The sequence below is a fragment of the Heterocephalus glaber genome, unplaced genomic scaffold (genome assembly GCF_053883595.1).
Source record: "Heterocephalus glaber isolate CG9 unplaced genomic scaffold, H.glaber_assembly_v1.0 deba00001465, whole genome shotgun sequence".
NCBI classification, from domain to species: domain Eukaryota; kingdom Metazoa; phylum Chordata; class Mammalia; order Rodentia; family Bathyergidae; genus Heterocephalus; species Heterocephalus glaber.
In genome coordinates this window covers 3,447,093-3,467,560 of record NW_028258312.1, presented here as the reverse complement: position 1 = coordinate 3,467,560, position 20,468 = coordinate 3,447,093, and the positions used below count along the sequence as shown (strand labels likewise).

At 39.9% G+C, this 20,468-nt stretch overlaps 1 protein-coding gene, 1 long non-coding RNA gene and 1 other non-coding gene across 5 annotated transcripts in view; 2 read left to right on the top strand and 1 right to left on the bottom strand.

Moving 5' to 3' along the window:
- The first annotated feature begins 1,335 nt into the window (after positions 1-1,335).
- LOC101703099 (uncharacterized) lies at positions 1,336-2,881 on the top strand. Its single transcript, XR_205118.4, has 3 exons — positions 1,336-1,649; positions 2,270-2,339; positions 2,735-2,881. It is a non-coding gene; the product is annotated as an uncharacterized LOC101703099 (long non-coding RNA).
- On the top strand, positions 2,055-2,187 carry LOC147826548 (small nucleolar RNA SNORA13). Its single transcript, XR_015439011.1, has one exon. It is a non-coding gene; the product is annotated as a small nucleolar RNA SNORA13 (small nucleolar RNA).
- A 171-nt stretch (positions 2,882-3,052) lies between the features above and the next one.
- Epb41l4a (erythrocyte membrane protein band 4.1 like 4A) overlaps positions 3,053-20,468 on the bottom strand; it is a 252,670-nt gene continuing 235,254 nt past the window's right edge. For all 3 annotated transcript variants that reach the window (XM_021255867.2, XM_004841779.4, XM_021255865.2), the window contains 6 exons: positions 18,557-18,676; positions 9,799-9,846; positions 9,113-9,181; positions 7,575-7,685; positions 7,317-7,398; positions 3,053-4,917 (listed from right to left, as the gene is read on the bottom strand). In XM_021255867.2, the coding sequence (XP_021111526.2) occupies positions 4,789-4,917; positions 7,317-7,398; positions 7,575-7,685; positions 9,113-9,181; positions 9,799-9,846; positions 18,557-18,676 (559 nt within the window). In that variant the 3' untranslated portion in view covers positions 3,053-4,788. The remainder of the gene's footprint in view (positions 4,918-7,316; positions 7,399-7,574; positions 7,686-9,112; positions 9,182-9,798; positions 9,847-18,556; positions 18,677-20,468) is intronic.

Here is a 20,468-nt window from a genome sequence, read left to right as displayed (position 1 = left end):
ACCACTCAAGCTAGTTCTGGTGTGATGACCACAGGATTGCAGCATTGGGGATTAAACCCAGGGCCTTCACACTGAGCTATATCCCCACCTTTTGGATTTTTTTAATTTGGAGACAGGGTCTTACCAAGTCTCTAAACTGGCCAACTGTGCACCACCATGTTGGCTTTTATTTTTCTTCTTTTTTAAACAACTTTATGGAGATATTATTGAGATATAAAAACTATAAATATTTAATGTATGCAACTTTATGGATTAAGAGGTAAATCCCTTTTCATTCTTTTTTTTCTCCCATCTCTCCCTTCCTGCTGACACTGTGGACTTTGAATGAATCCCTGTGAGGATTTCAAGAAAGAAGATGTCCTTGTTATAGTGCAGCCTATCTCAGCGCCACTTCGGTCCCTTAAGGAGTTATGGTGATCAGAAATACAAACCAATTAACAACTTCCTCTTTGTTTCTATGGTGATAACTAATCAACTCCAAAATTTCAGCACAAAATCCCAGTTACCTACACAGTCTGTCTCTGCCGCTGCCCTGGCCTAAGGTCCCCAGCCACACACTCTACTCACTGTTCACCTCCAGACTTTCTACCGGCATCACTCGCTGGAAATGTGCCAGGTCTGAATGGAAACCTACTGGAAGTCTAAAATACACGCCAGCTTGTTAAGATTTATAAGGATTAGGATTAAAAATTGCGAAGTATCTCAATAATTTTACATTTATTGCATGTTGAAATAATAATATTTAGCATGTGTTGGGGTAATATTAAAATAAATATAACCTGTTCATACTTTTTATAATGTGATAATTCGAAAATGTAAAATTGCATTCATTGCTGGGTGTGGTGGCTCGAACCTGTAATCTCAGCACTCAGGAGGCTGGGGCAGGACGATTGCCCCTAGTTCGAGGCCAGCCTGGACTCTATAGTGAGTTCAAGGCCAGCCTGGACTCTATAGTGAGTTCAAGGCCAGCCTGTTTCAAAGAACCAAAAATAAAAGCACTGCTCTATCATTTTACCCTCTTTTGCGTCTTTCTTGGCTCTGGACGCTGGAATTGTAGTATCCATACTTTCACCATGTTAGTGTCTTTATCGCCCAACTAGAAAGTAGGACAGGTGGTAGGAGATCCAGACTGGATCTTTTTAAAAATCTTTCCCTGCGGAAAGCACTGGTCCCTTGATTGCAAAGGTGATCATGACGTGAACCCTGAATCCTCACATCCCTTCTGGGAAACCCGCCCCACCGCCCCAGGTTAAGCTCTTCTCCCTCCTGCCACACGATGGCACCCTAGAGCCCGGGAGCTGATGGTACAGTCCGTCTCCCGCCCACCCCCATACCGCTCGGACAGTGGGTCCTCCCGGCCGTAGAAAAGCATTGTGGGGTAGCGGCGCGGCCTTTCTGGCCTCCGGTGTGGCATTAGTGTTGTTCTCTGCTACGGACTCCGGCTTGGCTGGGGCTTCGGCCACGTGGCCTCCCGCACCCGGGTTCCTGGGCCGAGAAATGCGAGCTCCCTGAGCCCGGGGGATGCCCGCGGAAGGCAGCAGCCTGACTGGCCGCGTTCGTTCTTCGCCGGACCTCGGGAGGGGCCGATCTGCGTTCCCTTCCTGGGAAATGGAGAGATTTAGTGATTGCGATTGCCGGTAGTCTTAAACGTAAGCGGAGATTACTTTTTTCAGTGTGAGCAGAAAAGGCCTCACGGTGCCACTGGCCTTCTGCCTGCCCTAGTCCAATGTAAACGTGGCCAACACTGAGCCAAGTGCCGTTTGAGTTTGAGATGCCAATCATAACATTTGTGTCCAGGTGCAGAACTTGGCCGAAATTGAGTATCACTCGGTAGGTAAATTTTCATGTCAGTACAAGAGAAGACAGTTGCCTCGGGGATTAAAGAATTCTAAGGAACTGTTTAAAGACACTTTCAGTTTTCGTTACTAAATTGGATTTTGAACCCTAGAAGGTCAAGAGTGGAGATGAGTTAATTGTTCGCTTTAAAGTTGTCATTAGAACACTTAATCTCAGCAACCTTATGCCCAAGATGGATCTACCTCAGTTTTCATGTTGGCCTTTGTGTTGCCCGTTCACTTTTGAAAACTAGTGAATGTGGTGTCAAAAAAGGCATAAATAAATGCTTTGCAACCTTTTCCTGCCCTTATATTTGGTATATTTGGTGTAGGAGCTGCATAAGTAACAGTCCATGCGCTAATATGCACACATGACTTAAGTCGGCCCACATGAAATGGTTTTTCTTAACCAGTTTTAACTAATTTTTGTTCAGGTGGAAGATGCATGCTTGAAGCCAACTGCTGCTAGCTTATCACCACCTGGGAGCACAAAGGTGACTTAAGGTATGGTGACACTGAAGCATGGAAATTTTGTATTTTTAATGGGGGTGCCTTCTGTAGTATTAGTGTTTCATTAGCATTGATGCTATGTTTAGTTAACAAAGTAAAGTTAGCAAATGGGCCAGTCTTTTACGTGGAGGTTTTGCTGATTTTTCTGAGTAGGTAATATTGAAATAGTAAATATACATAGTACTGGCATTTTATTTAGATATTTATAGATTTATACATTTCTCTTTGTAGTAACATTTTAAAAATTTACCCAATCTCAGGCAGTGGTATGTTGGCTGAATCCAGAAACAGTGTAACTTTTCCAGTACTGAAGCATGTAATAAGGATTACTGGCAAGTTCTTAAGTCATAACACGTGTAAACACTTGTTTTTCAATTTTTTTTTTTTAGGATGTCTGGTGAGGACTTGGGAAATTTAATCTTCAAATTGCTTTGACCATTTAAAATTTCCAGGAGTCTAAGGAGTGCTGAAATAATTGCCTGTTATAATCCAGGAATATAATTTTAAGATTAAATATTTTGATGTGCTTCCTTGAAGTTTGTGTGTTTTTTAAGTACTTATTCCTGTGAATGATAACGTGCTGGCTAGACTAGCTGATTTCTGGGTCACAGGTATTCTTTACTCCACTCACTGCATATTTCTTTAAAACTAGAATGTACACTAAAGATTGGCTCTTCTCTTTAAATAGCAGGAAAGAATAAATAGTGTTTTCAGGCATTCAGAAAAATTTATTGAAAGCACTGTGCTAGGGGCTGGAAACACAAGCAGAACACAGTTCCTCCCTCAGGGAGTTCACGGCTGAGTAGAGGAAATTGAAATCACAGATGAATCCAGTGATAGGGTTTGACCAAGTGAGGGAAACCTGAGAAAGCAGAGTTGACACTAAAGGTAGGTGGCACTTTTGCAAGGCAAAGTTAGGGGGGTGATATGCAGAGACCCTGGATAAGAAAAAGGGTGCCTATAAGTCTTGGCTGACAGACTGGCTGCCTTCCCTCTTCAGTGCCCTGGTTTAGAGATATGTGTCACCAAATGAGTTGGAAGAGGCAGGAGGAGGCCAGGCCAGTTAAGGCTTGGGCTTTATTAAAAGCAAGGAATGGAAATCTGGTGGAAAATAGTTGAGAGCAGGTAGGCCAATTAGATACTACCTCAGTTGGACCTAGGCAAGACCAGTTTGGGATCAGTGGTGGTGAAATGAAAATAGAGCCAACAAATTAGTGATAGTAGTAGAGGTGTTTGTGACTTAAGCTTGCATGGTTATAAGCAGTGTTTGAGCTAGGTGAAACCTTTGAAAAATCCAAGCAGACTCTTCAAACACTGCTTTGTACACTGGGCTACAAAAATAAACCTTAAGGCTGTTGGGTAAAAACCTAGCTCCCAATAATGGAAAGGTAGTTAAGGTGGAGTGAAGGAAGAGGATGTTGCCAGGCCTAGGGGAGATTTTAACTGGGTAGTGGGGAGAAAGGTTAGAAGAGTTGAAAACACTGAAGTGCAATCCTCTCTAAAAATTTAGCTGAGAATAAAAAGAAATTGCAATTAGGGATTTGTGGCTGTGAAAGTTGGATTATTAGGTGGCAGTCACAGGTTTAACACCAAATGGTAAAGGTAACTGGTGAAAGGAAGAGGCTGAATACATTCTATAAGATAGAGCAGGAAAAAAAGGATCCTGAGGGAGACCAAGAGGGAATCCAAAGCACAGGTGGAGAGACAGGAAAGAAAGGGTGGAGGATTAGGGTTGATGCTACCTGGAGAGGACAGGACCGGTAAGGAAAGGATAAAAAGATGTCCTGCATAAATATTTTTATTTTCCCTGTAGATCGAAAAGATTCCCTGTGGAGGGAAAAGGTCTAGGGGAGCAGGCAAGTTAGGTGGCCAGGCAGGGTTGGGGAAATCCACACTTAGCCTTTTCTTTTGTTCAGAAAACACAAGACAAGGACACTTGCAAAATTAAATGCAACACTTAAAGCTTTTTACATTTGTAAATACCAGTGGAACTCAATGCCACAAAATAATACTACAAAGAACTTTTATATGAATAAAAATATCTGGTCTGAGAGTGATGGCACAGTCCTTGTGCACCTCAGCACTGGCTGAAAGCCACCTAGAGCTGAGAACACTCCTCCCACTGTTAGAGCAAATTCCCTGCAGGTCCAGAATGTTGGTCAGAAGCATCTGGTCTTACTTTTGGTGGACACAGACAAGCTACATGGAGTTGGCTGCTGCTCTTCAGGAAGGAGGATGTGGCATCAAGTAAGCTTTTACAATATTACTGTCCTTCCAGTTAAAGGCCCTTCCACACAAGTATGCTGTGGTCAGATCTTCAAAAGAAACAAAAGATGTTTAGGTTGAAGGAGCACTTTGCAGGTCTAAGACACTTGAATAATTATCTAATTCACAGTTTGACAAGTACCAGTGGCTCCCACTCCCTTCCCTGGCTTTCCCAGGATCATGTCTCTATCTTGAGGCGTGCAGCTTGGATAGTTTTTACTGTTTTTGCTGTGTGCTTTCCAGCCAGATTGCTTATGGATATCTGAGATTTTTCTTCAATCAGGCTATCTTTAGAGCCATTTCTTCTCTAAAAGAAAAATAATTGAAAAATATAGTTAGAAAATACAACCAATCCAGTGTTTTTAAAATACATCAGAAACTACTATGCTTTTTTTTAAGACATCAAGTTGCAATTCCAGAAACTTTGCTAATACCAAAAGCTGTTTGACATACTCCTTCAACTGCTAAATATGCAAAATAAACAACAAAGATCATATGCTTAATCTTGAATACGGAAAATAAGTCTAACAGTGGTGTGCATAAAAATCAGGCATAAGTTATGAAAACTAGACATAATTTCTAAAGAAGGGTCTTTCCACTTTCCTAAGGGAAGAGAGATGAGAATGGAGGGCTTTTGGGTAGTCAGTGAATTAAACAATAGCTTTCGCACAGTACAGTGTCTTAGGGGCCCTTATCACTTGGGGCTGGATCAACCTGTCAGATGGAGCGACAAGGTCTGCAGTCTGAGCCCTGCATTGTGAGGGGACAGGCTCACTGTTAGCAGAGCCTGAGTACATGCAGGACTTGGACACAGTCTACAGCCACAGTGAAGGCGCTGAGTGAAAGCTACTCAACATTTTATATGCATAGTTTTTTTGAAATATCTTAGTGATGGATGGTGATTAGTCAGGGGGTCTATAGCAGTTGGAAAAGCAAAATGCAATAAAATTCATATACTGAAACCAACTTAAATTTAATTGAAAGTTAACCATGCTCATTAGTTATCACAATAATCTGTTTTGTATTTTGAGACAGGCCAGACTTATCTATATAGTGAGACCCTGTCTCAAAAAAAAAAAAAATGCAATATGCTCAAAGCTACAGTAACAGAATGTAGAAATGAGACATAAGTAATCCAGGTTAGTCACAATGCAAAGCCTAAATTAATGAATATCATATTGAAAAGGTGCTATCAGTTTGAAATGAACTGTCTGCTTTGATAACATCTCTCCCAGCGTGACCTATCAGATAGTAGGCAGACTGCTGTAAAAGCCTTGATTGAGACTCAGAGCTCCATTCCAGACTGGGGCATTCGTTCCTCAGGTGCCCAGAGTATTGGCTGTTATAAGGCTCAGATCTAATCCCCTATCCAAGAACTGCCCTTGGCTGAGGAAAGTCACCTTACCAAGGTCCTGCCCTTCAGGAGCACCCCTCTGATGACTGCCATGGGGTGGGTGTTTGAGTGTGTCAAGGCCTAGCCCCATCCCCCTGTCCCAAGGTAGAAGAAATGTGAAGGACCATTCAGATCCAGAGTTTGCTGGGACCATGTACTGCCTTTACTGGAACTGCATTACACAGTTAAACTCTTGCCTCCAACCAAACATCTCCTCTTTTGCTGCCCAAGTGTCAATCCTAAGATATTTTCCAGTACACCTCCCGCGTATAAATCTCCATTGCAGAATTTGTTTTCATGGAAACTAAACTAAATTTGCTAAAGTTGTTTTGATCTTTGCTCAAGTCATTGAAAAAAAAAAAAAAAGAAAGCATGTGATGGATATCACCAGGGTCAAGCTTTATAGATGGTCTGTAAACTCCATGAGTTTATATGCAAAACTGTATGTGCTTACACATACTTTTCATGGAGACACAGTGGTTATAATTGGATTTCCTAAGGGACCCATGATCCAAACAGGAATGAAAACCACAGAATTGAAAACACAATAGGGTGACACTAATCCATCATAAACATCAACTTTGTTTTGGAACGGGTGTTTAACCCCTAAGTCCATCACACTGTCTTTGCAGCCCACATTTTTCCATCCATCTTATTAAAAAATATACCATGAAAGATGGCGTTGAAGACTTCAGACACACCTCTGTGACTGTGCCTCCCTGATACAACCATCTACTTCAGCTGAGTGCTTATTAGATTTCAGAGCAGGTAGGTGCTCAGTGACCTTGAGTTCCCTTTTAACCACATCTGTAAAACATCTCCAGGTGAAGGTAAGTCTCTGATGGGGAGGACAGAACTAAAAGAGCACTCCAGCAATTCTGTCGTATGTTAGTTAACAATAGAACTAATCTGCCCTCACTTCCTTACCCAATGAGTTTATCATTTTTTTGTTATTCCTTTTTATTTCTCTGGCTTGAAAACTAACTAAAAATACTTTTTAAAAATTAGTAACACTATTGTTTCTTTATTCTAACTCCAAAAGATCTTACAATCTTGTTATCCTTGGCATTGCCCCAGGCTTCAGGTCATTAGAATGCACTCTACCTGTATCTTATTCCTAACATGAGTCTCCCCAGGCTGTGCCTTGGTTCTTGGTCAGTCTCCTACTGCCTCTTCTTTCTGTTTTGTGTATGTTCTTTTAATATATAGAATCTCAGAATGAAGTTAAAATGAGTCATCAAAGGAACTCCCCAAAGCATAAAATGCTTCTCAAAATTGTCAGTATGCCACCTTAAAACTTTATTATTACTCACCTGATGAACTGTAGAGCCACCAGAACCCTGAGCGTCTGAAGAACGAGTCACTGGAAGTGGTGGTACAAGATCTGTTTTTGAACTGCAGAGAGTAAAGTTTAGGATTAAGGAATGGGACAGTATGGTACCCAGAGTCAGAGCTTAAGTTCAAAGAGGGCATGGTGTAGATGGAACATTTCCATCACTGCAGGGAGCTTTATTGGCCTGAGCCATTCTGAGCATGAGGCTGGTGGTGATGTGCCTGGGCCACATACTTACTTCACTTCCGAGAGGACAGAGCGCTCTCCATCTGAACACTGTGACCTGCGATACTGGCGGTAACTTCTTGGCGAGTGAGAATGCCTGATGCGGACTGGGTCACCCTGAGTCCTGAACAAGAAACCAAAAACAAATCAAAAAAATGGAAACAAACATACCAAAAATCACAACAGGATAATCTGGACTTTCCTTAATAGTGAAAGAGCAAACATCATCATCATCATCATCATAACTTTCAGACATTTCTAAAAGAACTTGACTGGGTTGGAAAAGAAGTTGAAAGCTTGAGACACTGAAATGTCTCATGTTAACAACAGAAAATGCTCCCTTGACCATACATGCAAACGGAGCTCTACTAGGATCTGTATGAAAGGGTGTGACGATGTATATTTTTAACCACCAAACTGCTTTGCAGTTGAATAATCTCCAGTAGTGTGGAAGAAAAATCCAGTAGTGTGCAGACAAAGTGGCATTCTTACCAGGAAAAGGTGGTCACTGTTCTAGCTGCTAACTATCCTGTCACGCAGAATTCAGTCTTCTTAGAAAACTGCTAAGACATGTTCTCACCATACATACACAGAGGGTATACAAAGAAGTAGATATGTGAATTGGCTTCATTTAATTATTTCCCAATGTAGACATAATCAAGTGTCATACTGTGTACCATAAACATGTATAATTATACATTAAAAATTCACTGTTTGCCCTAAAGATGGTGGGGGCGGGGATACCAACCTGCAGTTTTTCTGGGTGGGAAAGAAACATGAGTTGCAGAAAGCTCTGGCTTTCAATTGATGATAACAAGACAGAAAACAAAGAAAATAGGGCCACTGCAGCCTGCACAGCCTGTTATAAGGGGTTCTGTTATGCTTTCATGAAACCCGTTCAGTTCAGTGTGCTACATATAACAGGGACTGTCTTGAACTTACGTGACAAGGTTTTGAGGTAAACAATTCTCCTGATGGTAAAATAATGGATAAAAATTAACTTTGTAACAATCAATGAATATCTCAGAAAAAGAATTTATTTTAAAATGGGTGTTAAATATCAAAAGCCACCTTATACCTACCACAAAGGAAATGATAGCAATTAGAGTACAGAACGAGGCTAATTAATTTTATTCTGCCCTTTTCTGCCTTTTTCCCTACACACACTTTAACTTTCATTGAAATGGGCAGACAGAACATGGCAAGGAACACAAGTGTAAGAATGAGTTGCTTCCTTAGAAGCACAAATAAAACTTCTGTGAAAAGATTTTTTTCGAAGACATACTCTAAGCTGGATATGGTGGCACATGCCTATAATCCCAGCACTTAGGCAGCTGAGGCAGGAGGATCCCAAGTTTGGGACCAGCACGGGCTACCTAGCAAGGTTAAGACCAGACTGGATTAGGTACCAGACCCTGTCTCAAAAAACAAACCAGAGGGCCGGGGATTTAGCTCAGTGGTTCTGCTGCCTCCCTTGCAAGCGCAAAGACCCGAGTTCAATCTCCGGTACCAAAAAAACCCAACCAAACAAAAAACCAAAATAAATCATACTCTATTTTAGTGTATGGAATCTCTTTCAGTTGCTCTTCTGACAATCCAGATGGGTCCACCAGCTCCTTTCTAGAAGGGAATAAGCAAGAAAGTAAAAGTTGTGATGCTGGTACACACACTAGTATCTTTTACAATCAGCAGGTGCGTTTTCCCCTTCAAGTATTGTCCCAAAATGCACTGTTAGTAAAATATTATAAATATAAACTAGGGGCAAAGATAAAACCACTAGAATGTGCTCAAGGAAAAACAGGAAGGTAAACCTTTTACTATCTTTCAGTTTTTCTACATCCACACTTTACAGCCATCCCCCACTTCCTGTGACAGATCTGCTTCTCTCCCCTGGGGCAGATGTCTCTTTCCCTCAGGATTGTTTTCCTTGGTATTGGTTTTTTTAAATATTGGCAGGCCTGAGATCCCCTACAGGGGAGCTAGGGGAGGTCAGTAGGCACCACCACTTTGTGCCTCAGCTACCACAGAGTGGTGACTGAAAACCAGCAGGCACGCTTCAGACTGAGGGTGCCTTCCCTGTCAGAGATCTTTCGTGTAACTGCATTAAAACTACATGGATTTAAAAACAACTAGGGCCGGGGATTTAGCTCTGTGGTTTCACCACCTGCTGCGCAAGCGCAAGGACCCAACTTCAATCCCTGGTACAAGAAAAAAGAAAAACCAAACCCAATACTCACTGAATGTGCTTCCACAATTCTTCTTTTGCTTGGATATCGGGGCTTCTCCTATAAGTGAAGAAAACAATATTCACCCCTGCATACATGCTCCCTCTACAGTCTAACAGCAAACTTTAATAGTTTTTAGACTGTGAAGTCTTATTTGCCAGCTGAGACCAGACAAGGAAAGATCAGGTAGGGACAGCTACTGTGATGGTCAGAATAAAGACACCAGGCAATTTTATCTGCTGGTGCCACTGAAGGAAAACCACACAAAATCCAGCCACAAATGAAGCAGATCTTCATTTAATGAAAGAGCTTAGAACTGCAGGGCCGTGTCCACATAACCTCTGGTGACTGTACAATGAGAGTATTTCCGGGGTTTTGTTTCTGATCCTGCTAGTTATTTATAAGTAGAGCCAAAAGATGAACTCGTGGGCCAATGATTTAGCTCAGTGGTTTTGCTTCCTGCTGCAAAAGCACAAGGACCCAAGTTCGATCTCAAGTACCAAAAACAAAAGATGAACTGGTCCTGAACTTATTATTGTATAAAGGTCCCAACACGATCTGTGATCACCTAGTATAAGCAACATCCTCAAGGAAAAAGCAACTGGCGAGACAGCCCAGGCAGCGGACTATGCACCTGATTCATCTTTCACATGACATCTCACATCGTGTTTCTGTACCAAACCTGGGCCCACAAGGGTAGAACCTGCTCTGGCTTCCACTCCAGCTGCCGCCCACTCTATGCTGGTTTCCTTCTTTAACTACCGACCCCACAAATCTCTTCCTCAAGAATGACTTGAATAGGGCCGGGGATTTAGCTCAGTGGCTTTGCCGCCTGCTGCGCAAGCTCAAGGACCCGAGTTCGATCCCCAGTGCCAAAAAAAAAATGACTTGAATAGAAGTTATACCACTGTCTTTAACATCCTAGGGTAAGAAACCGAATCTCAAAAGTATTAACTATTAACCTCAACTATAGAAAGGAACACTAGAAATCTATTATTATTCTAATTGTTGCCACAGAACTTTTTTCCCAGTGACAAAATGATAAGCTTTCTTCACTCCCCTCAAGAGGAAAAAGATCTAAATAAAAGACTCAAAGAAAAGTCCCAAACCCTATACTCTGCCCGGTGGAATTTTACATAGATAATCTCTACCTGCATTTTGGGGGCTCAGTGTCACTTTCCACATATGATGATGCTTTCGTGTTTCTCAGTTAGTAAGAGCAGCACTGAGGCATTCTGGTGGGGTTTCCACTCAGCCTCTCTTTCTGTCTCCCTCTCAGGTGGATCTGGTGGTTTCCACCTCCTGGGCTCAAGAGATCTTGCCTCAACCTCTAGGAGTGCTGGGACTATAGATGTGTGCCACTGTGTCCAGCTAATTGTTTTTACTTGGACTTTCTATTCTCTGCTATTTATAAGCCAGGAGAATTTCTTACCTAAATTTTTAGGAAAAAATTAGGGTCTTTTTTTTCAATATATTAAAAAATGCTATTGTTTTAATTCCATAGGAAATATCTTTCATTCCTATCCAGAGTTAGCAGAAATGTTATCTTAACTTGAATAAGATCATCAGTCCTTTTATCCATAAATATTAGTCCTAAAAGATTCAAAAATTTATTCTATATATTTAAGTCTATATAGCATCATAATTTTTAACTATACTGACTTCTGAAATGCCCAGTAGTTTCAAATAGCTTAAAGCCAGGGACAAGAAAAAAGAAAGAGCTAATTTCCTCTGATAACTAGATCATCTGTAATTGAAAAAATAGGAAACATAAGCTACATGTTAATGAGGAAAATATTATTCTATGCTTACATCTGCACACCTTTAATCAATAATAAAGGATGACTTCATGATCTGCAGCTCAACATCATATTATGGATTTAGAAACCTGTGGAATTTTCAGTCATTCTTCTTAATTAAAAGACCCTTAATAATGCAGATGTTTTACCTAAACACTAAAGAAATAGAACCCTAAGTTGTCTGTAGTTATAACATATGTAAAAAATAAACATGCAATCCAGTATTGGTCTGTTATTTTCAGAAACACCCCTCACATACACCCATACAAATATTCCACTTTAAATCAATCACAGAAATTATTTTATGAGACCTCATTTACAAATCACTTTCCTTTCTTCCAAAACTCCCAAATTAGAACTCTTAAATTTACAAAGGATTTAAACTCCATCATTGCATATAATCTTTTTTGTACATCCTCTAAAGTGTCCAATTATCTAAGAAATGTTACAGAACGGCATGTTCTATATATTTTCTAATAATACGTAATATACTATATTTTGTATACTATACTCAATAAACATAGCAACATTTGACTTATTTTAGTGATCTTTACACCGACCACTGACTCAAAAGGAAACTCAGAATTGAAAACGTGTAAATTCACAAAATTATCTTTATTTAGAGCATTCAAAGTACTTAATAAATATTTTGGTAATTCTCGTATTTCTGAGTTGTCAAGAATAAATGTCTTATTTTCCCTCCTTCCCTCCTCAAATTAAGGAAGCATTAGGAAGCCTGAGCCCAGCAACCTAACTGATGAAAATTACACAGGCGTCATTTCCAGCAACTTCACATTAAATCTTTTCTAATACACCAGACTTCTATTTTGTGTTTAACTGGCCTCATCTACATTTTCAATAATTTTCATAAAACAGTAAGACATTATTGCCACCAGAGGGAGCCCAAGCCTACTCCTGCACACAAGTTCACCCTACCACAACTATTGTTTGAGCTTCAATGCCTTTTTGCAAATTCCAGTGAGTAAAGGTTCACTCATGCAGAAAGCAGGTTAAATAAAACCTTACTACTGTAAGCATCAATGGTATGGCAATGGACTAAAAACTGTGCTGGACCTCCCTCTACTTAAGAGTTTATCAGACAAGGTCCAGGGGTTGTTGTACTCTGTGACTCTAATATTTAATAGTGAATATCATTCCCTAGCCTTTTATTAGGGGTTTAAAAACCCATTCATTCATTGAATGAATCAATACATCGATACAAACAGTATCAATATAATATCAATATATCATCAATACAGTCTCAAAGTACATTATCACTTCTGACCCTCTGAGGTAATTCTACATGAGCAATTTATACAAATTGCAGCAGGATCTTAAGAATATGGGAGTAATTGAGAGATCAGTAGTTTACTATATATTTGAAATGGCAAATACATATATTTTATATATGCTATATGTAATACACACTTATATTTTATATGCATTTATATAAAAATTTTTAGATTTTCCTCACATACTTCTCTAGCTTTGTTCCCACTTTTAAAGAAAGCTGTAGTGGCTCCTAAATTCTCATTTTTAAGGACTTCTTGTAAGTTAACCTGCTCTAGTATCTTCACTTATCTCTTCATCTTAAGTAAAAAATTAAATAACTTGCAGTATTTCTAGAGATAAACTAACCAAGACCTAGAGTGATTAATAATGTAATTGCTATTGTATTTATTTGTCCCAGGCACTTTGCATATGTGACCTCACTTGGTGTTCAGCAAAATCCATGAGGATGGTATTATCCACGTTGTAAAGATGAGGAGCTGGAAGCTCACAGAGATAGGGTAATGAGCTAAAACTGGGAGTCTCAGGACCTGGACAGAGTTCTGACAACACCCTCCAGAGGGTATTTTTTCCACCATTGTCAATAAACTTCAAATTTTGACATCAAAACTTGAATAAAAAAGACGTCCCACTTTGTTCCATATAAAGCAATCTATCATTTTGCAGACACATTTTTATTCAGCTGTCCATTTCACATTTCACATCTCCATTTGATTTCCTACTTTGCATCTCAAACCTAACAAACAGAAATCTTGATTCTTTCCCCTACATATCTGCAGCCTATTCCTTCATTTCTTAGTAAAACGGCAGCTGCTAAGCTCAAACACCAAATGTCATCCATAATTCCTCTCACAGGACAGGCAGCTCTACTTCCAAAATGCATACTTATCTATCTTTTCTTTCTTTCATCTTTTTTTTTTTTTTTTGACAGGGTCTCACTATGTAGCCCAGGCTGGCCTCAAACTCTCGACAATCCTCCTGCCTCAGGCTCCCAAGTGCTGGGATTACAGGTGTGCGCCACCATGCCCAGCTCACCACCATCTTTTCTGAGCTACAACCGCTTCTCACTTGGAACACAGCTTCTTCACTCTTTCTCAGCCTGCTTTCCATCCAGTCAGAGCAACTACTGAATGAACCACTCCTTACAGACTTCTTTCCTATATGACCTGCACTCTGGTGCTATCAGCTATCTAGTTAATTCATCAAGCTCAGTTACAAAATTACTTCAAACATTTGCTAAATCTTTTTATGGTTTGCTGACAAATAAATTGCAGAAAGAGATACATCTAACTCTTACTGGGGAAATGTCATACAACTGTAATGAGACAATCCCCTAACTGACCTGATATTTTATCACATAGGTAACATTACAGGAATGTTTAAGTAATATTTTAAGCCAGGTGTGGAGGTACACAGCTGTAAGCCCAGCACTTGGGAGCCTGAGGCAGGAGGACTGCAAGTTTGAGCCCAGCCTTGGCAACTTAGTGACTTAGTAAGACTCTGTCTCAATTTTTTTTTTCTGATCTTTGCTGATCTGATAGAAGCAATTCCCAATTTAAAGATATTTCTCCACCTCAGAAGAGTATTCCTCAACTCCTACTTCTTGTCACAATGGAGTAACTGGTATCAGACAAACTTTCCACCCTCAATAACGATACAATAAAACAAAATATACAAAGCAACTCTCTGCAGGCAGGCACTAGGCAGCACAAGCCTGTGATCTCTGAGAGAAGGGAAGCAGAAGGTGAGCCCCCAGCTGCTCCAGCTTTCAGTCGTGCTGGGGAGGTACAGCCCATGAAGCAACACTCTCACAGAGCTGAGGAGGCAGAGATGAGACGGTGGCTGCAACTCAAGTGCCAGATACAAGATAAAGAGAGGTGCTCCGGAGACTCCGGAAGTCTGCATGGGGGTTTTCCTAAAACACAGGCCAAGTATGTTTAGAGAAGATAATACGCACATGAGCAGGTGAGGCTCTGAGAGGCCTAACTGAGAACAGCTGCTACAGAGCCAAGAGTGAACAGAGACGCCAGGCAAGGTGAAGTTCTGTAGAGAAACCATGCTGAGCACCGTGTGCATTAAACTAAGAGCCCAGAAAGGTTACACTTTGAGTAAGGACCAGCCTATGACAGGAAACACATCTAGGCTAATGATAAAACCTAAAAAGTCCCACTTCGTGAAAGCCTAAAACAAGCCTGATAAGATCAAGGGGGATCCAATAGCAATTCAACTGTCTACCAAAATAAAATCTGACAGTTTTAAATAAAGATTACATAAGCTAGACTTCCTTTACCATTTCTTCTATAGTGTCCAGAATATAATAAAAAATTACTAGACATGCAAAGAGTCAACGAGATGCAGCCATTAACTAGAAGGAGGGGAAAAGAACAGTCAGTAGCAACAGACTTAGAGAAGATCTACACGTGGGTATGCAAATTCCTTCAAGAATACAAACTGTCAAAACCTACACATAATAAGTGGAAAATATGAATAGTGCCATTGTGTTAAAGGAACTGCATTTACAATTTTAGACTTTCCTCAAAGAAAATTCCAAGTAGAGAGTTTCATTGGTGAGTTATGTCAAATATTGAAACAATAATGCAGATTTTACATTAACTCAGAAAACAGAAGGAATATTTGCCAAACTAGTTTGAATGACCATCATAACTGTTACCAGAACCTGACAGACATTGCAAAAAAATTACAGATCAATATTGGGCTCATAAACTAGAAAAAAATCTTAATGAAATACTAACAGAATATAGCAATACGCAAAAAGGATAAAGCATCACAGCCCCAAGGGGCCTATCCTACGAATAAACAGATGCATCATTCAAAACTGAATCAATGTAACTCTGCCACTAACAAACTAAAGAAAAATTAACCCATGTAAAAGTATACAGATGCAGGAAAAGCTCATAACAAAACTGAAAATTCATTGATGATTTTTTAAAAAGATTTCACTAACTCTTAGCAAATTAGGAAAAGAAGGCATCTTCCTCAGTCTTAATGTGTCATGTTCAGTCCTTCCCTCCAAGAAAGAATAAGCCAAGGACATCTGCTTTCTTACCACTTCTCTTCGACATGCTAATTCAACACTTTTGGAGAAGCTGGCCAGTACAATAACATGAGAAATATAAATACAGGGCAGAAGATTAGAAATAAAGGAAAAAAACCTCTAATTACAAACATGGACTGTAACTTAGAAAATACAAAATATTTCCGCAAAAGGAGGGCAAGCTTCTAGGCCCAATTAATGAATTTAACAAGATTGAAGGATGGCAAGATATCCTATCAGTACTTTTTAAAATCACATTTTTCTATATACTCTACTGACAAACAATTGGAAACAAATTCTAAGAACATGCAATTCAATACCATTAAAAATTTTGGATATTTAGAATTAAATTAAAATACTGTAAATACAGTAACTACTGAAAATTATAAAAAGCTGCTAAAAGAAGTTAAATACATGGATGGGTAACATATTAATTTTTTCTAAACTGATCTGTAGATTGAACACAATCTTAATCTAACATCTATAGTGCTTTTTGGGGTGGGTAGTAAAAACTGACAAGCTGATTCAAAAATTTACATAAACTAGCTAAAACCATCTTAAAAAAAAAAACGAACAAAAAAGTTGGGGGTGAGCCAAGTATGATGGCGCACACCTGTAATTCCAGCACTTGGGAGGCTGAGGCAAGAGGATCACCAGGAGTTCAAGGTCAGCCTGCACTACATATTGAGACTCTGTCTCAAAAAAGCTCCCCCCTCCAAAAGGTGGAGACTACACTGATTCAAGTTGCACTAAAAAGCTACAGTAACCAAGACAACATGGTAGCATAGAGGTAGATCAATAAAAATCAAATAGATCAATAAAACAAAATTGGTCCACACATACAGTAAGAAGTCCACTGATTTTCGAAGAAAACCTCTCAGGCATTTCAATGAAAATAGTGTTTTCAGCAAATGGTACTGAAATAGCTGGGTAAGCACAAGGAAAGATCTCTCAATCTCTACTTCACACATATGGAACAATTCATTAGAGATGGATCACAGCCCTGAATATAAGAATAAAATCTACAAAGCTTCTAGGGAAAGATTTGAAAGTATATCTGTGACCTTGGGGTAGGCAAATACTCCTTAAGATAAAACAGAGGAGGGCCAGGGATTTAGCTCAGTGGTTCTGCCGCCTGCCTCGAAACTGCAAGGTCCAGAGTTCGATCCCCGGTATCAACAGGAAAAAAAAGGGAAAAAAAAGACTTGACTACAAAAAAATAAGAAGACAACCACAAAACCCCTGATATACTAATTTTTATCAAACTGTAAACTGTGTGGTCATCCAAACACAATGTTAGTAACATGAAAAGGCCAGACATAACCTGGCAAAAAGTATTCACAATATATACACCTGAAAGGACTTACATTTGGACTATATAAAGAACCCTACAAATACCAATAGCATAAAAAGTAACTTCTGCTTTAAATTGAACAACAGTTTAATTAGATTCCCCACAAAGACACATGGGCCAATAAATAAATCCATAAGAGATTATACTGCTTAGTGGTAGTAGCAGGTTTTCTATCACAAAAAAGTCATTGCTCATTAATGCTGTATTACTGATAAGAAAAAAAACATTCTGGGTTAAGTTCTAATCAAAAGGGAAAAGCATCTAAGGCAGAGTCCCATGAGGGTATCCTCTGAATTCCTTCCCTGGACTCTGTTAACCTGATCTTGAACCCTCTTGCCTGTCTCCCTCAGGACTCCCCATACACCTAATCCAGTTTGTTTCTGGCTCGACTTCCCAACAGCCTTCCACTGTTTGATCCCTCCTCCCATAAGTTTTGGTGTTTTGTTTTTTTCCGATACCGGGAATCAAACTCAGGACCTTGCGCTTGCTGGGTAGGTGAGGCGCTGCTAAGTTACATCCCCAGTCCCCCTCTTCCCATAAGTAAGCAATGCCATACATCTTACCACTTGGGATCACAAAAGGATCTGTAGATAGTCCCAGGTCACTGGAAAAGGATACTTTGGGAAATAGAGTAGGGAGGGTGGCCTAAATCTTGAAGCACAGATTAAACACACATACATGTGTACACACACACACACACAAAGCAACTATCAGCTTGAAGAAAATTAATTTGGGGGACTGGCAATCTCACTATTTTGTGTAATTGTGCTCACACATGGCATTGCCTAGCAACAGGAGGAGCACGCAAATCCTAACATTGGGGTATAATGAATCACTCACTGACTACTGATCACAAATGGTAATTTGATGGGAAGACATTCACATCTTGTTCAATCTGGAACAAGACTTCAGAGAATTCTGCAGACTCAAATTGAGAGAAGCGGCAGGTATTTCACTAACAAAGGAGACTATTCCTATTTAGCCAGTTGGAGACATTCCTATTTAGCCAGCTGGATGTATGCATTTGTTTAAAAATAACACAAACCAAACAAAAACATGGTTTTGATAGCCTTGTTTCCATGACATTTTGTTTTGGCTGTGCTCCAACTTCAACAGCTTCAAACAGTTAATGAATTTTATAATATAAGAGGGTAAATATGACAAATAAACAATGGCATAATCAGGGTTGACCAAACCACATCAGAAGAACCAAGCATCCACATGCTACTTCAAGCTCAGTGTGTTTGAATCAAGGTATAAAAACCCACATACGAGCGAGATCGGTGTCTGGATCGCCTGCTGTTGGGGTCCGACTGGCTTTTTTCCTTTTGTCTCCGTAATACAGCTTCCCACTGAGGTGCTGAATCAACCATATCATTCTCCTGCCGTATTCTGAAAAGCAAAATCATTCATCTAAAGTTAATATCCATACTCAGTGCCTTCTTTCTTGGTTCATCCTAAGGTTGTTTTTAAAGTTATTTAAGCAGGAGCAATTTTATTATAATCACTCTAAGCTAAGAATGTGTTAACTGAATTTATGTTTGCATACACACAAATGTAAATACGTAATAGTCACAATTAAATATATAAAAATATACTAGTCATGAAAAGACTTCTATGTGTCTTAAACTTTTCTAAGAAAAAAGTGTCAGATGACAATTCACTTAAAAACAGATTTAAGGGCCAGGGATTTAGCTCAGTGGTTCCGCTGCCTGCCTTGCAAGCACAAGGTCCTGAGTTCGATCCCCGGTACCAAAAAACCCACAAAAAACCAGATTTAAGTTTTTGATGATAACAACAGTAATCTTTGACTTAAACTTTTCTAAGTAAAAAAAGTCCAATAAAAATTCATTTAAAATATATTTAAGTTTTCACAATAGAAACAGTGATATACTGCTACAGTGCCAATCTTAAACTATGAAACAAACATATTTAAATGTTGTTATGGCTTCTGTCTAGATGTCCCCCCCAAAGCCTCATGAGGCCATAGGTGGGGCTTTTTCAGAAGTGGCTGGATCTAGAATGTGTGACACTAGAATTGATTCAGGGTGCAATGCCAGGCCCAAGGGCACTAGGATGAAGGGTGTGAGTGCCACCCACCCTTGCTGGTTCTCGCCTGCCTGCTTGCAATGGACTGTTGCCCCTCTCCCATGCCACCCTGCCTTGGAGCCCGCTGATTATGGACTGAAACCTCTACAAGCTGTGAGGTAAATAAACCTTTCCTCCTTTAACTTTGGGTGTTGGTTATTTCATTTCAGCAAGGAAAAAAAGGCAACTAAGACAAATGTGCTAGTTAAAACAGCAGTAAGTAATTTTACTTTGAAATTCTCTTTAAAAATTCATAGTAATGTCAAAGTTATCATGGACAAGAGATGCTATTTTGTAAGACAGAATTAAAACTGCAAAAGTTAACTCCAGTGGCAACTCAGGCTAACTCAGCAGCTGAATAAGCCTGCACCATTCTGCTGTGGCTGCCCACATGTGGCAGAAGGAATGGGGGTCTGACACCTGATGTGTCCCCAGGAAGGGAATGTAAATGAGGGAAGGAAAATGGGGAGGTGGTATTGGGGAGCACAGGCACTTGCATGGGAGCCCAAGGACAGTGTTATCAAATACTGTCATTTTAAAAAAAAGATAATTCACAAATCTTGACTTTTATAGTCAACTTTCCCAATTTTCAGGTACTGGCAACCAATTCTGAATTTTAAGGCACTATATGGACCACAACCTGCAGAAGTTTTAGACTTTTGATGTATCAAGTCTTGCTAATAATGAGGTGAGCTGTTGGGGGGGGCAAGTATTTAACTGAAGTAAGCACTTAATTAACGTGTAAATACTGTCTCCAATGCACTACAATGCTGCTGTGAATCTGTAAATATTCCTTGAAAAAATCAAACACCTGTTTAAGTGAATAATTAACTTTTAATTTATGTAAGCTCAGCAGGAAGCTGCCCTAACTGGGCATCTCCCTGAGTGGAGAGCAGCTCAGAACTGTCAGGATCCCAGCCCGTACTGTGACAGCCTGAGCACCACGAACGGACGGAGGCAGAGGCACAGTCATTACTCTGGAAAGACAGTGTGGAAACAGACAAATTTGTGTCATTTCTCTAAGAACCGATGTCTTTTCAGCTCCTCTGTTCCAGCACTTACTATAGCCCATAGGCTGCGCAGCTGGGTTTGCTTG